Here is a 17,176-nt window from a genome sequence, read left to right as displayed (position 1 = left end):
CATTTGATCCCGTTATACAAGACAGGAAGAAGTGTTTAAGAAGGGACATTAGGGCAGCCCAGAGCGGGTTTTTGGATCATAGGTAAGCATTTGAGGCAGGTTTATAAAAACTGATGAATGAGTTATAGACATATTCAGCTGCAGAGGGAAGGGAAAAAGATGCTCCTTATTGTTTGTCAGGAAAACGCACACATTTTTTTGAGCATAAAAAATTGTATGACTAAGACCCGGTCGTTCTGTCAGAGTAATCCAATCTTGGATGGTAAATGGGGAGAGTACTTCACTAAGCTATATTGCAGACCAATCAGAGAAATCCCTTTCCGTTGTTCCCGATTCTAACTGGTCAGTGACCCTTTGTAAATGGTCGAAAGTTTCATTGGAAAATCCACTGTTTCTAGGCCAGCAGTGCCTAATGGGCTCAGCAACGTAATCTTGAAGAACGATGTTGCCCTTTGGGCTCGGGTTTTGTATATTCCGTTCTCCCATTTTCTAACATCTTAGGCTTCCCGAGTCACTTGGATGCAGTCTATAGTATTACCCATCTATAAAAAGGGAGCCAGAGATAGTCCATCAAGCTACCGATCCATCTCACCGTTAGATAGTGAGAGTAAGATCTTTGCAGCGCTGGTCCTCAAGGATCTGGAAGCCTGGCCAGAATCAGTGGGCTGTTTACAAAAATATCAGACAGGGTTAGGGAAGGGTTTGTCAACATCATTGAATGGTTTTATCTTAACGTGTCTGCAGGAAGGAGCGTGTCTGGTGGGAAAACCTGTGTATATATGGCCATGGTCGATTACTCCCAGGTCTTTAACCATGCCAATCAGCCCTGAATTTGGACCAAATTACAGAATTGGCACATTCCATCCTCGCGTCTTTCGATATTGGTATGTATGCATGAAGACTGCTCATTGATAGTGAGATTGAATGGAAAGGGTACTTTGACAGATCTGAGGTCTTGGACAGGGTGTGTCCTTGCCTCATGTCCCTTCAATCTCTATTTGTCAGACTTGGGGGAGCACCTGTTGAGTACTGTATTTGCTCCGCCCAGAATATCAGGATTGTCAGTCCCATATTTAACCTATGCAAATTATGGGGTATTGTAAGATGGCACCCAAGTGGGTTTCCAGAGACAGCTGGTCTCCATAAGATCCTATTCATTTCAGAATGATTTATCTATTAATGAAAATAAAAACAGCGTCATAAGAATCTGCAAGAATCCAGGGAATAAGATGTGTTGTAATCTGGCTTAGAGAGCAGCTGTGTGTGTGTGATGTCATCTGCTGGTGGAATGTTGGTGTCAGAGTGTTCTGCTGGGTGACGGTTAGTGAGAGAGAAAGCTGTGAGCTGAGACGATGGGTGTGGGGGTGAGCCCGGTGTTTCCCTAATGATGTCGTGTCATCTGTGTCCCCTACCATCCCCATGTTACTGATGGAGTACAGGACAAGGACAATAAAGCTCCTTAAACTTACCTTTGGAATCCGGACATCCACTTTGTTACACTGGCGACGAGGATGGGAGGGTAGGTGGATTTGGCTAGCCATCAGTGCTGCTGGGGTGGGAGCAGCTCCACAGGAACACTGCCCCCGAGGAAGTCCACCACACCCAGGCGGGCTTGTGTCAATTTGGCCTGTCATTTGAAAATCGTTGCCCCAGTGACGCCCGTGCCATAATGGCCTCACTTTGTTGGAGGGGCAGTTTTGGTATTGGCCATTTGCAGTAATGAGGCCAATTATCCTAATGGTGACAGCGCTGAGGAGCTGACACATTGGAGCCGCTCTTCTGACCAGGAACAGAGTGGGTCCTGCAGTGGATGTTGTCGGGCGTGGGGGAGGGGCCGCTGAGGAGTATTGGTCCAGCCGTTGGCACAGCCATGGTGTCTCCTTGCGTCTGTCTACATGGAGCGGACTGCATTTCTTTTGTGCTGGCGGAGTGGCGTTTTGTTCAGCGGAGTTTTGTTGAGGGGTTGACCCCCTTCAGGCTGGCCCCCCCCTTTCTGCGTGGTGATGGAGTGAGTCCTTCTTCTTGTCATTGGGTGCGGAGTAGAGCCGGGGATGCCGTGTAGTGGATTTCAGCTGTCACTGTCGCTGCGGTGCTCTGGAGCAGAGAGTGCCGGCCCTTGTGGTGCTTAGGGTGTTCTTGTGGTGATCCTGGAAGGAGTTTGGTATGCAGCTCTTGTGAAGTTGCTGTGCCGGCGACTCCATGCCCATTGATGACATCACTACTGTGAGAGGTGTTTCTAGTGGGTCACGTGAGCGGTGACCATTGTTTTTTTTTTCCGCGTCCCAAGCCTCGTTCTTGGCGTGTTGTCAGTCAGAAGGAACGCACCAGAGGCGGAGCATATCATCTTAGTATGGACTGGGTGATGTCGGCACACCATTGCAAAGCATAATATGCTCTTGGAGTGGTTCCTTGCGACATGCTCTTATTCCGGTCTGGGTACAATATTTTCACATCGTATCAGGTTTTCGGTTCGGCTCTGGGACTTCCGGTCAGGTCAGTGTTACGGGCCGTATGTGTGGGTGAGTGTGTTGTGTTTCTTTATGTTGTGGCCCATGTTAGAGAAAAAAGTACACGGCGTTCCCATGTTAGGTCCCCGGGAGTAGTATAGGGGTGTGTTTTGAAGGCTGTTGTCTTGTGCCTATGAGTGTGTTACGTGGTGGCCTTTTGTGCAGTGCAGCACCCTGGTGTAGGGGTTAGATTGGGGTTTCCTAACCCCTTGCCCCTTGGAACGGGGAGGGGCGGTTGGGGGTTGTGGCGAGTATTTAATGCTGTAATGTGTATTGACCACCATTGTTTCATTGAGGAAGACTGACCCTCTCTCATCAGAAGCGTTCATTTTAAGGGTCGAATGCTGTGCTACTTCTGGGATGTGACTTCCTTTCAGCGTGGAACTTTTATTCCAGGTGGCGTGGCATCTAGCCATTCCGGATATATTGGTGGATGAATGGAATTGCCCAGGGGTTCTGGGCTGGGTCACTTTTCAAATACTGTTGGAACCTATTTTTACCTTGCATTAAGTAATGTCATATTAATTTCATGCTTTGTATGCTTATGGGTGTGTGATTTGTATGTGGAGTGTAGTGTATCGGTGTGAGTACAATGAGTTGGCAGCTGTGGGGATGTTGTTATGGGCAGTGGGGTTCTTAGTGCCTGGTCCCAGTGTCAGAGTAGGTTGCTAAATTTGTGCATGAAGGAGTTCATTGGAGCAGTTGGAGTGTAAGTGTGTGTTTTTATTCCACAGTGCCCGGTTCTAATGCTGGGGCAGGTCGCTGTGTATGGTCATGGGCTGAGTTTGATTGCCCATGTGTGTGTGTGTGGAGTGATTGGTGTGCCTGTTCTCAAAATGTTATTCTGTTTACGTAGTACCTGGTCAATGAGCCGGTGTAGGTCACTATGTTTGTGGTGTGTCTCAGGGCAGTGTTTGTCTGTTATTCCATAGTTCCTGGTTTGGCGCCGGGGTAGGTCGCTATGGTATTTTTGTACCTCAGTCGTGCCTGATTCCTGAGTGTTGTGGTTGGTGTTAATGTAGTGTTGTTGTAGTCATAGTGCCTGTGCAATATCAGGGTAGGTCACTATGGGTGTTGTTCGCAGGGCAGTGTTGAGCTGTTTTGTTCATAGCGTTTGGTTTAAGTTCTTGTCTGGTCGCTATGCCTGAGTATGTATTTGAACTTCATGTTGTTCTCCAGCGCTTAGTGTAGGGGCCTAGGTTGGTTGCTCCGGTTTTAATGGGGTAGGTTACTATGTTGGATCTGTGGTTGTACAGTTTAACTCCGGATTCCTAGTTTGGTAAATCTGGTTGTCTTACTGATGTGTAGAGGAGGTGGGTGTAGGATACAGAAAATGGCCAACGGTTCAGTGGTAGTGGATCAGTATTGTGGGTGAGGTTCTTCGTGGTACTGCAGTGTGAGTTGTGAGTCATGCTGTTTGGGTCCCTCGGTTAATGTTGGGCATTTGTTGTTGCTCCGTTTAGGGAGTGGTTGGTATGTGCTGAGAGGGGCAGCTCTGATACTCCGGAGGGGCAGACCGGAGTGGAAGGTGTTTAGTGCATAGGAGGGTGAGTTTGGTTAGGTAGTTGTGTTAGTGTTATCTAACAATAGTGTGGCTAGGGGTGGCAGCCCTAGGTTCTGAGGGGCAGCTCAGAACAGGCATAAGTGCTCTGTTTATTGTTTTTAGGCCTCGAGGGTGAGAATCAAGGGACTTTGTGAGTTGTGTTGTGGGTTGTGGCATGTTGTTGTCCTGGAGTTAGTGTGCCGTTGGCATTTTCTACATGGTCCAGTTTGGCCTGTGAATGGTTTCCTTTTGTGTGGTTCCTATTAGTTGAAGTTTCCAGGGGTTCTGGACATAGGCGGCCGCTGAGTGCGGAATTTCTGGTACCGTGCTGTTTGGATGGTTAGGGTTTGGTGCTGGTCACGTTACCTTAGTCATTCTTTAGTGTTTCTCTAGGGAGGGAGAGGTGTTGTAATCTGGCGTAGAGAGCAGCTGTGTGTGTGTGATTTCATCTGCTGGTGGAATGTTGGTGTCAGAGTGTTCTGCTGAGCGACGGTTAGTGAGAGAGAAAGCTGTGAGCTGAGAAGATGGGTGTGGGGCTGAGCCCGGTGTTTCCCTAATAATGTTGTGTCATCTGTGTCCCCTAGAATCCCCGTGTGGAGTGCAGGACAAGGACAATAAAGCTCCTTAAACTTACCTTTGGAATCCGGACATCCACTTTGTTACTAGATGCTTTTCACATGGGTGTTGCAAGAGCAGGACCTTCCTCCTGTACCGTCCTGAACCTATTTGGGTTTTGTCCTAGATGCTAAGCCTAGTAATGCTGCCACAATGTCTCAACTGATGACTAAGGCCAATCATTTTTCAGCACAGATGAGGAAGATCCACAATAGGTCCTGTCGTTTTTCTATTTGCCCTTTATTTAACTTCTATAAAATGAAAGCTATTTTATTATTACTCTACAGCATGGACCTGGGGGTTGTTTCTCGTTTGATTGATTTCAAAAGGTTGAAGGTAGGGTTTGGAAAAGGGACCTCAATCTACCAGAGTGCTTGCCAATCAAGGCCTTGCATTATAAGATTGGGTTAATATCATTGCATTGCCATTTGTATTGGAAGATCATATCGGAATACCGTACATTTTTGGACCCACCTGAAAGGTCATTGTATGTAGATCTTTCTGATGCAATGATGAGAAGGCCGAAGGGCCCTATGATGGATTTCCAAAAAAGTGTCGAACTGATATTGTTGTCCTCGATCAAACTGTTGATAATGTGTTCTGCGACCGATGGTCAGTCAAGAAAAGACTAAGAATGAGACTGGAGAGAGACAATGGGCCTCATTACGAATTTGACGGAAACCCTGCCAGTGATACCAGCTGGGTTGCCGCTGGACTCGTAATAATTGAATGTGACCTGACTTCCCGGTGCCACCGGGAGAGTACAACTACGGCGACCCGGGAAGTCAGGCACTGGTAAAATGTTAGTCCCCATTCCCATAGTTTCCGATAGGACTCTATGGGAGTGGGGACTCGGAAGCGCCGGCACTGCTTCTGCCTACCATGGCCGCTGCACCTGGCATGGTCAGACCTGTCGGGCACAGTGGCCACAGCAGGCAGACACGTAGTTTGCCAGAACGGAAACAAGGGTGCTGGTGAGTTTACCAGCACCCTTGTTTCCAGACCGTCAAACTAATAATGAGGCCCAATATGTAGAGTGACGGGGTTGAAACCACCTGGTGTTTGTCGCTATATGACAAACCATTGAAAATCGTACCATTATACCTTCTGAAGTTTCCTAATGGTTACTGGTGTGCCCAATTCTTGAGGTTCAGGTTACATTTGCTGCCAACGGGGGAGGTACGTCAGGACAGATCTCAAATAAGCAACAAAACCGATATGTCTTGTGATAAGTGTATGATGGAGGGGTTGTTGCAAACAAGGGAGCATAATATATTGGACTGCAGTGCTCTTCAGAAGGAGAGAACAATGCTGTTGGGAGCTTATGTTTGCGACTTTGTACATTCAGATCCTAAGGATGTGTTCCTTAGGTTAGCAAGTGGCAAAGAAACTTCAATGACAATTGCTGTTGTCAAATTGCTTAATCATGTGGGAATTGTGAGACTCAGATATTAGTTTTATCTCATGTTTTCTCATGAGTTTTGTTCATTTTAGCAGTAATGTTTTGATTTTACATTGTAAACTTAAGGCACTTTGAAGATGAATTGGAAACAAATAATTTAATATTGAAATGTAAACTGCTTTTATATGTGTGTACCTTGTGTAACGATGTGTTGTGCATTAAACATCACAATAAAACTTTTTTTTAAACTACATCAGATGCATACTGTTTTCCTAGAGTGGACAAGCTTGTGGACACATGAGGGAATCATAATACGTCATGATGTTCGATTTGACATTAGGGTAGTTTCAGATTGCCATAACTCCATTTTCGATCTTGAAAGGCTTGTACCAATCCAAGATCATGCACATTTGATTATAGAATGCACCAGCCGCCATAAACGGCTTCTGGACCATGGTGTCACTGGGCTCTAGAGCATTTGTATCATCTACCAAGACAATAGAGCTGTTTTCAGACAAATTTAAGAACTCCAATCAAGAGAACTGGACCAATCCTATCTTTGTCAGAGAAACAGAGAATACAAGTTTACATTCTTTTAATTGTTTTTATCGCAGCCTGCATATAATGCCGCGTTGGCGTTGATAACAATCAACCCAAACCTGCAGGGAAGCATGCACAAAGGGATGGAAGGAAAAACAGTGCAGGAGCAAGGGTAGATTCTTTGAAAAAAGTATACAATATTTAAGTCTCATATTAAAAACAACTTTCTGCAGGAGACTCTGCAAAGTGAGTTAGGCTGACTGCACTAGCCTGAAAGTAAAATGGTGCTGGACACATTAAACCACGACAGCAAGAAGAGGTGCCTCATCTTTTGTTAAGTAAGATCTGAAAACAGAAAGATGGTCTGTACGCCACATGTGTTTAATTTGTACAAAACAGCAATGCAGCAGAACTGTGATTTCAGCATGGAGAGCAGGTGTGGTGGAGGGACACCTGTTGTATATTGATATGTATGTATGTGAGGGAGGTAGATTGACAAGAGAGAAACATGAACTAAGGGGTCCTCCTAGATTTATTTTTTATCGTGTTCCATTTAGACAAAATTGATCATAGCTTAGATGTAACTGCTAAGATTGCGATGGAGTTCCTCTCCTGTCAATTCTCAAAAAAATGTGAGGGAGAGAGAGATGATTAACGTTGAGATTTTTCGTTCAAAGTCAACCCTGCCATGACTGTACAACAGTACCTAATTTTCTCAATTAATAATCATGTATGATATTTAAAGAAAATCAGTGGTCCAGCTAAAATCTGCACGCTCCCACCACCCAAAAAAATGACAAGACGGGGAAGTCTTTTTTCATGCAACAAAATCAGGTTCCTGGATGCTGTTAGGGGTTGGGGGAGACAATGGGCCTCATTAGGACCCAGGCGGTAAGGGGTTTACGGCGGCGTAAACAGCGCCGACCCTTACCGCCTGATTCTGAGGTCCCTTAGCGCCATGGAGGATTTAACACCTGCTTTTAGCTTTTAGCAGGTGTTAAAATCCATGGCGCTAAGGGACCTTGTTGTTAATTACGCCACCGTAATTTACGGTGGCGTAATTAACGCCTTCCCCACTCCCATTATGCCCTATGGGGCAAAAATGGGAATGGGGAAGGGTAAATGGGGATTGGGGACTTACCACCCCGCCAACCTCGGAATGGGGCGGTAAGTCCGCCAACCACCATGGCGTAAATGTAGTTTACGCCATGGTGGTAAAGGTACGACCCAGGCGGTAACTTACCGCCTGGGTCGTAATGAGGCCCAATGGGCCTCATTACAACCTCGGTGGTAGCCATGCCGCTATTGGCTGCCGCCAAAATCACGTCCGGGTCCTCAGAATGAGGAATTACCGGGCCATTCCGAGTTCGGAAGGCCCGGTAATTCCTCCCTCCAAGGACCCGGACCCAGTCCTTCCCCATTCCCATTCAGCCCCCATAGGGCTGAATGGGAATGGGAGAGGGAGCAAACAACGGGCCATTACGAGTTGGCCTGTTGTTTGCTCCCTCTTCCCCTCGCGGGACCCGGTAAGCACGCCTGGTTTGACCAGGCGTTGCTTCCTGGGTCCCGCGAGGGGACCTCGTAATGAGGCGGTACGGGGTAAATGGCGCTGGCACCTTTTATGGCACCGTTTACCCCGTACCGCCAGGGTCGTAATGAGGCCCAATGTGTTGACATCTCACATCCCAAAGAGGAGACTTTGGTGTTGGAAAAAGACATTGGGCCTCATTACGAGTTTGGAGGTAGCCATGCTGTTCTTAGCGGCATGGCTGCCTCCAAACTCGTATCCGCGTCCGGGTCCCGAAAAAAAAGGGAATTACCGGGCCATTCCGACTTTTGCGGGCCCAGTAATTCCCATTCTCGGGACCTGGACCCGGTAAATCCCCATTCCCATTCGAGCATCCATAGGGCTCAATGGGGATGGGGAGGATGCTAACAACGGGCGTGTTAATGACGGGTCCGTTGTTAGCATCCTGGTCTGCTCGCAGGTGCCTGTAATGAGGCGGTAGAGTGATAACGGTGCTGGCAGCTCTACCGGCGCCGTTATCACTCTTCCGCCTGGGTCGTAATGAGGCCCCATGGCTCACTCCGCCCATTGACATGCATTGGGCAGAATCCATTTTTAAGAGGGCCAGAAAAGATAAACTCATTACAAACTAACACTTCAGGTTTGAAAGTGAAACCTACATCCTACAAAGAGCAGTGTTTGTAAAGTGTGCTACATCAGAAAAAGTCAAAAAAACATCATTTCAAAATCCTGAGTTCCATGCATCGTGGGGACCTTCCTCAGGAAATCATTTTGAAGTGCAGTGCACCACATACAGTGGAGAAATCAGTGGACATTCCACATGCCTTATTACATCACCTCTTTATACTGAAATGGCTCAATTTAATTTCATAATGTCTTATGCCAAGAAGAGAACTACATTGCGTATAAAAGATGGGAGTGTCGTCAGAATGAGCTATAAAGCCTCACACTTTTTGCAAGTTCTTGTTTTAACTTTTCCCTGTGAAAAGAAAACATATTTTAACCTGGATTTTCGGATGTGTGGCAATATGTCAGAGAATGAAGACTGCAGCGATGAGGCCGCTGTGTCTTAGTGCAGGGCAGCTCTCCATACAGATACCGACCATGCCACGTGGGAGCCAGAAAACAGCACCAAATGCGCTCTTACAAGATGGCTGCCGAAGAGAAATGTTTACATTGAGAAGGATCAGGTGGACTTCCACCAAACAAGGAACGCATCTAGATCTACGAAAATAAACCTAGTGAAGCAAGTAACAGCTAGTGGAACCTAGTGCCAATTGGTTCGTGTTCACTTCGACATCTGAACTTGTTCGACATGTGATGAAATGATAAATGTGACAGTTCCAATTCTGAAAAATAACATTTGGGCGGTCAGGAAATGTGGACCCAGGATCGGAGTCGACCACAAAGTGTTCTCCGAACAGCATAGAGGCACTGACAGTATTATAACTGTATCTGCGCTAAAACGAGGGTACACCAAAACAAACATTAAACGAAAAACACCAGCTTCAGAAATATTGGGGTGGTTTATTTAAAAAATAAAAAAAAACTGCTTCTCCATTGATGGTGTGTTCAGACATGGAACAGCAGGAACAAATTCACGTATCCATATTTCTGTACAATAAATTACATTTAACAAAATACATAGTTAAAGAAGTGAGCTAAGCTAGGGGCTAAACGAAGCAAAGTTCTCAATGGGTCAGTAATCCCCTGATTGCGTGGCCTTCCAGAGGCACTGCCTTGCAGAGAACGCTCTTGATCACCGTTCTGCCCTTGCCCACCATTGAACACAAACATTCAAATAATAATATAACATACCAATGACCAATACATTGCAATAACAAACTTTACAAAAAGGACCAGGATTGTCTCTGGATGATGGATGGAAAACACTTTACATGAAATAGTCAATAGAACAATGTCCTCTTTGGTACATTAAAAAGAGGTGCAGTGTGAGACTGGAGTACGGGAGTGTGAGGTAGAGGAGAAACAAATATAAAGAGAAATACAAGGTGAAAAGAGGGAACAAGTGGGAGGGTTCTTTGGAAATCAGGAGGAAGAGAAAATAGAAGAAAGAGCAGAATGGGAGAGAATAGCTTGTAGCTGTAGAGTGCTCTCAGCAAAACAAGATGGCCTCAAGGCACCTGGGTGATTTTTGTTTGCATATAGAGCTGTGGGGAAAGCCATGCATTGGAAGTACTGAACCTGGGAGTCCTATACAGGAGCAGGTGCATCTCCCACTGCCTAAGAATGAGAATCAGTCCTGATCAGGCTGGAAAGAGCGATTTCAGACTCCATGTCCTCTCACTCTTGGGCCTCTCTGCAGAGTACACTAATAACACGCTCATCTTTTGTGAGTTTTGAGGGCGTGTGAAACAATATATGTAGTGCCCAAAATATAAACCTTGGAGCAGGGGGAAAACAGTAGCTTGTGGCTACAATGGTGGAGTCATGTATGAAGAGCAAGGCCTGTTGGGTTGGGAAAGCAAAAGGAGTGAGACACTCAGAAGGAAGGGATGAAGAACATGTTATGCGGGTGCAGGAAAAAAGAGGGAGGAAGACATGCAGATGGAGGAAGATAACAGAATGCATAAGATGTGCAAAGGGACAGTGAAGGGTAGGAAAGGGGTGTGCAGGAATTGCTGAAGATGACAGGATAAAGAGCGAGGGAGGGACGTGAAGGGGGAGAAGAGAGCGCACGAAATATGCAGAAAGCGAATGAAGAGAATGTGATATGGAGGGATGCAAAGGCAAAGCGGATTGAAAGTGATGTAGCAGAGTAGGCAAGACACATAGAAGGATAACATGAAGAGAGCTAGGTGGAGCGGAGGTAAGGAAGCAAGTGACACAAGCCCAGCGAGAGGGCAAAGAGAGCGATACGGAAGAGAGAGAAGATACTGAGACATGCGGAGGCAATGCCTCACAAAAGAGCGGCGTGAAGTGTGGTTAGATACATGTGAGACATACAGAAGGAGTGAGTAACGAGAGAGTGACGCTGAAATGTGAGAACGGGAGGAAATATTGGCTGGCAAGAGAGGTGGCGGGTAGAAGGAGACAGGCACAACATTGTCTCGGGCACCAATGAAAAAGTGGCCCACAGTTGCAAATGGCAATTTATTCCTTATTTGACAGACTGTTTGAATAGTACACAAGTGGGAGTATTTTAATAAAATGTAATGCAAATTGTGCATTTTAAAGAATATGTATTCAGCAACACTAGTCAAACCTACTAACCACATAGTAAAGTAACGCAAACTGGATCACATTGGCCAAAGAAGTCGCCCACTTTGACCAAATAAACTGCCTCACACAAGCATTTTGTGTTTTTGGTTGGGCCATTGCCCTATAGGCCAGTCTGAGCCTGGTTATGAGTGGAAGCAAAAGCCTCACTCTAGTCACACTCAATAAAACTGGCCAAAGATAGAGCATATGGGAAGAGTGTGTATAAAACCAGAATACTTGTTTAAAAGTGATGAGGGAACGCAGGAGAGAAAAAAGGGCAGAGTAAGAATGGGATTTAGATGAGAAGGCAAAGAGAGCAAGAATACGAGACAGGGAGACAATTTTAAGCAAATAGTGGGGAGTTGCATATTGGGGAGACCGAAATATAAAGATGGACATGTGAATGAAAACAATTGAGGACAGAGAGAGCAAGAGAGAGAAAGAGAAACAGAGAGAGGGAGGGCAAGAGAGATAAAGAGAGAGAGAGAAACATAATTTTAGAATAAAAGGTAAGACTTCTGACCTCAGCAAGAAAGGAGAATGAGGACACCGAGAAACAGGGACAGAGGTAGAGTGTGTAAAATGTGAGACACTAAGGAGGCAAGTGCAAGCCAAGAAGAACTAGATTGTCTGAACATTGGTTATAGTGCTTGTTTATAATATACAGTCATTTAGCGCTGCAATAGTGATCCTACCTAACAAGACATCAATTTGTGCAAACGTGGGCAAGAGAATCTCACAGTGAAGCAGAAAGACCAAGGCCTATGGATGAGCAGACAGAAGGCCACATTTCTGGAAGTGGTTTCTCCTGTTTGCGCGATTGGCAAACCCCTGGCTGCAGTATGTCCATCCTGAGAAAATAACAAGGCAGTCATCGAGAAGTTCAACATTTTCCCTTTCCAGTGTCCTTAGACGAGGCTGATTCTGGACTTTGGGCCTTCGTACGAGTTTGGTGGTGCAGTAGAAATGCAGTAGTAATTCTGTTACTGCCACTTTTTTGGTATTAAAGGAATTACTGCCTCTTTTACCGCACTGCCGAATTCTGAGTCTATAGGGAAAGTGTTTGATTGACCGTGAGCAAAAAGCTGGGGGTAAAACCTCAACTTTAAGTCATCAGATTTACCGCACAGTATCACTGCTCACAGTAAATCCACCAAGAATCATCATGGAGTCCTATGAACTTAAAAAAATTGGCTTTAACACCACCCTACCACCACTTGTTGTCCCATGTTAATGACATGAAATGGCGTGCAGAACCGGTAAGTGAGTTTGGCAGTAATTTGCCGGATTTACCACAATTTTACAGCCAAACCTGTAATAAGGTCCTTTACACTCTGGGATGCTGCACGAAGGGACATGGCGATGGGAGCATATAACCATTAGCAATCTCAACGGGAGTTGGGCTAAAGTTAGAGAGTGCCAGGCAGAGAAGGTGATCTGAGACAGGTGTGTTTCACCTTTAAGAGTCCCTCTGGGCACTGTGCCTCTGAAGCTCAGTTCCTGTTTCGCCATTAGCTGGATGACCAGCTAATGCAAACTCAATCTGCATGAACTGGAAAGTCATAATGATGCAATAAAACAAACAACATGAGATCCAGGCAGTCCAAATAGAAGTTGGATCTTCAGGAACCATCAAAGATATTGTGCAAAAACCATGATTCTTCCTTGCCGATTCCCTAAAATGGCACGGGAGAAGAGCATCACGTGACCTGTTGCTCTTCCCCTGCTCCAGGCTTGGGTTCACTTTTTTTCAGCATGATCAAACTGAGCTCTTGGATTAGTTTTTCATTCATTGGAGATTGTAGCTGTTGACTCTTTTTTCTCAAGGCACTTTTTGAGGAGTCTGACGAGGACGGGGGTTCGAAAAAAAGTGGGGGCATGGCGCGCAAGTCCAGGGTCCCTTTAGTTCCTTGTCCTCTAGCAGAAGCTGCTAGCATTCGGCTAGGGTCTATGTTTCGCTCCAAAGAGACAGATTTTGGAGGGCTGGGCCCACATGCCCGATCACTCAGAGAAAATCTTGGAGGATCAGAGCAAAGGCTCCTGTCAAGGGATAGGGACTTTGTGTACTCGGGTGTAGGGCTAATCTCCAGGGATCGGGATTTTACTAACACAGGCCCAGCAGGTGTTGGTTTTGCTGCATGCTCCTGAGACAGTATTGGCTTCCGTGTCCGATCCACTGGTGGTACGCTAGGCTGGTCAGAAAGAGGGGCAATGTCCAGCCCAGAAGCTACTACATTTTTGAAGTTGTCCACCTCTTCATACACAGGGTCATCAAGCTCCTGGTCCTTCTGCTCTTCCAATGAGTCCTGATGCACCTTCATGGGCTAAGAACCAAAGACAAGATTTCAGTTACTGCACAAGTCGCAAAGAGACATAATCCTCAAACCCATCCAGCATTAGAGCCCCTGTGGCTAGCAGGTAGTTGGCGAGGATCACAGGTCATGCAGCAAAGTGTTGAGCGATGAATATTAGCAACATATGAAATGTAACAAGAGTGGTCTGGAAAATGGAACCATCTCAGAAGCAAAGGGTAAGTATATTAAGGTGTGGCAGAGGGAACGATTACACAGAGAGTTGTGATTGTTTCTCAGACACTTCGATAATGGCAGCCAATATGGATTCTCCGATAACCACTAACGCTACTGATTTTGCAGCTCTGAACGAGCTTGTGGAACATTATTGCAAGCATATTTCTAGTAACCTGTACAAAAGATCATCTAGCGTTACCTCGTCATAACAAGCCCAAAAAGGATAAAATATGCCCAGGATGCCTCGTAAACAAAATTCTGCATTTCATACTTGCCAATATTTGTGCAAACGGAGTCAAGGAGATGTGGCGGCCAGATCAGAGAAGATGCCATCATCTTCCATTCACAGATGTTTGAGCAAGGGCATCTGTGTACTACCTTTCCTTGTGCATACACCACCCGTGCATACTGTGCAACAACATGTTTGGCAACTTTTCTGATATGTGTGTATCTGCCTCATTTTATGGCACACAGTGAATCTCTCAAAAAATGTTGTTCAGGCATTTGCTTATTTTGTTGCAGTGTGATTGATTCCCATTGGTGTTATTTGAGGTTGTTTGGTGGATTAAGGGTGAACTTTTACCTTTAGATTACCATGAGGGTACTTTGTTGAGGTGTGAGATGATGCTCCTAAGCAGCGTGCATCAGTGGACCTCTCGCCTATTAGTTTAAGCAATAAGGCTCGACAAAAGCTGCTCTTCTTGCGTTGGATTGATATGAGCAGGAGGGGCGCGGAGCTCGTTTAAGATCACTCTTAGCATACCTGATGTCACTCTTTCTGATCTGGGTCATCTGGGGTATAGCTGACCAGAATTAGCTATTACAATGGAAGAAGATAACCTTGCCACAGCTGTCCTGATTAGAATTTAAGGGACACATTTGTCCTGATAGTAAGGTCAGTGAACAGGCACCTGGCAACCAAATGCTGATGTCATTTGCTCCCACGCCTTCTCCTTGCCAGAACAGAAGCTCTTTCCTGTTCACAACTTCTGTGAACCTGCTTATCTCACCCCTAGCAGAACATCATACTGTGGTGTTCTAGCATCTTAGAAGGTCGTCATGCCACCAGGGTGCATTGACATGTAGAATGAGCATCCTCTGAATGAGAATGCTTGGAGATAGCAGGGTCAGAGCTGGCTACAGGGCAGCCATTGCTTTGCATCCAGCATCTAATCAGGGGTCAACAAATCCCCATAATCAGAATCCTGTCTATAGTGGCCAAGTTCTGGTTGAAGAGCATTGGAAAAGATGGTGATATATTTGCTGACCATCATTCTTTCTGATCCGTCTCATGTTGCTATGTTTTTATGGAGGAGTTGGGGAAGCAGGCAGACAAAACGTCTCTGCTTCCATTCCCGCTCCACTACACAAATACTGGTGTATTAACCACAGCATGGATTTTCATGCCATCCATGCCGCATTAATGCAGTGCACACCTTTGTAATCCGCCTGCAATTATCACCTGGCAAAAGGAGGTGGGTTCAATAGGAATTCATTTGTAAATGCTGCCTGCAAACCATACCGTGCAGGCAGCATTTACACTTTTCCCTCTTTCTCGCCACATTGTGAAAATCAGAAAAACTGCACAGATGGGACTTTTTGCACCAAAAGCACACACGGAGGCGGTCCCCTGCTGTAATTAACGTGGGGTCGAACATGACCCCTATGTGTTCACATCATAGACGCCTACATCACTGACTTAAGAAAGGCACTGGACTTTTTGTAATAAGTGGCCACAGCCCATGTCTGAATTATGGGTGAGAGAGAAGGGGGCGCTCATGACACCATGACCTCAGACTTGATGTCCCTCATGATCAGAATGACAGCATCTGTAAACACAGGCATTATTTGCAATCCACCTTCCTTTACATCCCACCACATTATGTGGAGTGTGTGCTTTACTGCATGTGGTATCCTCGGGCATACTGCATCCTGTAAACAGAAACTGATGATGAGTTTACAGATCTCAAAGACGCGTACAACTTTTACCTATCCTCAAGGGGTGGAGATATGAATGAAAAATACTACCTAGACGTGTTGAACTCTTATTAGCTGCAGTGCAGGGAAGTGCAAGTGCTACCCTCGACTGCAGGAAGCACAATTCCTGCATTCAGTAACAAAAAGGGGGTGTTCTTCTGATGGGCATGTCTGAAACCGACCTTTCAACCACTTACCGATGTAATGCACAAAAAGAACATTCTTTTCTGCATTAGGAAACCTGTACAGTAGCGGTGTTATGTGGTACTATACACGATCCATTTCCAAAAATAAAAGTTCAATAATTCCTAACATATTTCAGCGAATCTTCATCTGTTAAAGTGGCCGTAGTTGTGTTCTTATAACTGGGTGGATTTTGAGAATTACTGCATGCAATAATCCTGGCAAGAAATCCACCAACTACATAGGGAATGGCCATGCCACTGGGCAATGCCACACAGGTCGCTAGGCCCTCCCTTTCAGCTTTGGCGTGACATCAACAGTGCCACACGCAGACCACCGGAACGAGCCCATTAACGTTGATGTGTGTGGGAGAAGCGCCTGCCCTTCCTGGCTATGATAAGATTCTGAAGGATGAGTGCGTGGAAGGGCAGCTGGAGTAACGGAGTCCTGTGTGTGGCTTTTTGGCATCGAGATTAGGGGCGGGTGCTCAATGTTGAGGAGTGCTTGATGTAAAGGAAATGCAGGTATGTTATCCATAGTTATTGTATATTTGGACAAGCTTGGCAAGTTGACTAGATATTGTCATAAAACCATCTTGATAAATGCTTATTTGTCGGTAGATACCATTAACTGTGGGGGGCGGGGGGTTCCATAAGGTTCAGTTGGGCAAGTTGAGTGCAAACTATCACGTGCAGTCCAGTTGAGGACTCAAGAATGTGTGGTGGTCTTCGCAATTGATACTATGTGGGAGAAATGGTAATAGCCACTGAATACTGTTGGCCTGTTCGCTAGCTAGCTAGCCTAGGAACGCCAAGCTCCGAAACTTCAAATCAAGCTTGAACTTGAATGCTGCCACCCATTGATTCAGTTAATCAATTTTTAATGTTGGTAAGACCACAACAATTCAAAAGATAGGAGCCAAGAAATCCAACACTACCCCAGCCATTGCAGAATGTTTCAAATGACGCTTCCTGCCCCGAATGTTACCAAGTCTTCGTTAGCTGCTATTTTCCTCTTTGATCCTCTTCTCGAGTCCCTGGCTCCATTTTATGGGCCTACATTGGGACGTACGTGAATCTGACTGACTGCTGTGCCCTCCATTCATTTTGTATTCATGCTCCAAAACAGGAA

General features: G+C 45.8%; 1 protein-coding gene across 6 annotated transcripts in view; it reads right to left on the bottom strand.

Annotated features, from left to right (window-relative positions):
• Positions 1-9,642: 9,642 nt before the first annotated feature.
• The window catches only part of ARAP3 (ArfGAP with RhoGAP domain, ankyrin repeat and PH domain 3), a 582,982-nt gene continuing 575,448 nt past the window's right edge, over positions 9,643-17,176 (bottom strand). For all 6 annotated transcript variants that reach the window (XM_069654121.1, XM_069654122.1, XM_069654120.1 and 3 more), the window contains one exon: positions 9,643-13,681. In XM_069654121.1, the coding sequence (XP_069510222.1) occupies positions 13,058-13,681 (624 nt within the window). In that variant the 3' untranslated portion in view covers positions 9,643-13,057. The remainder of the gene's footprint in view (positions 13,682-17,176) is intronic.

Source organism: Ambystoma mexicanum, chromosome 3q (assembly GCF_040938575.1).
Source record: "Ambystoma mexicanum isolate Mex_15411 chromosome 3q, UKY_AmexF1_1, whole genome shotgun sequence".
In the NCBI taxonomy this organism is placed as follows: Eukaryota; Metazoa; Chordata; class Amphibia; order Caudata; family Ambystomatidae; genus Ambystoma; species Ambystoma mexicanum.
Note: the sequence above shows the minus strand (reverse complement) of the source record. Positions and strands in the feature narration are given on the sequence as shown.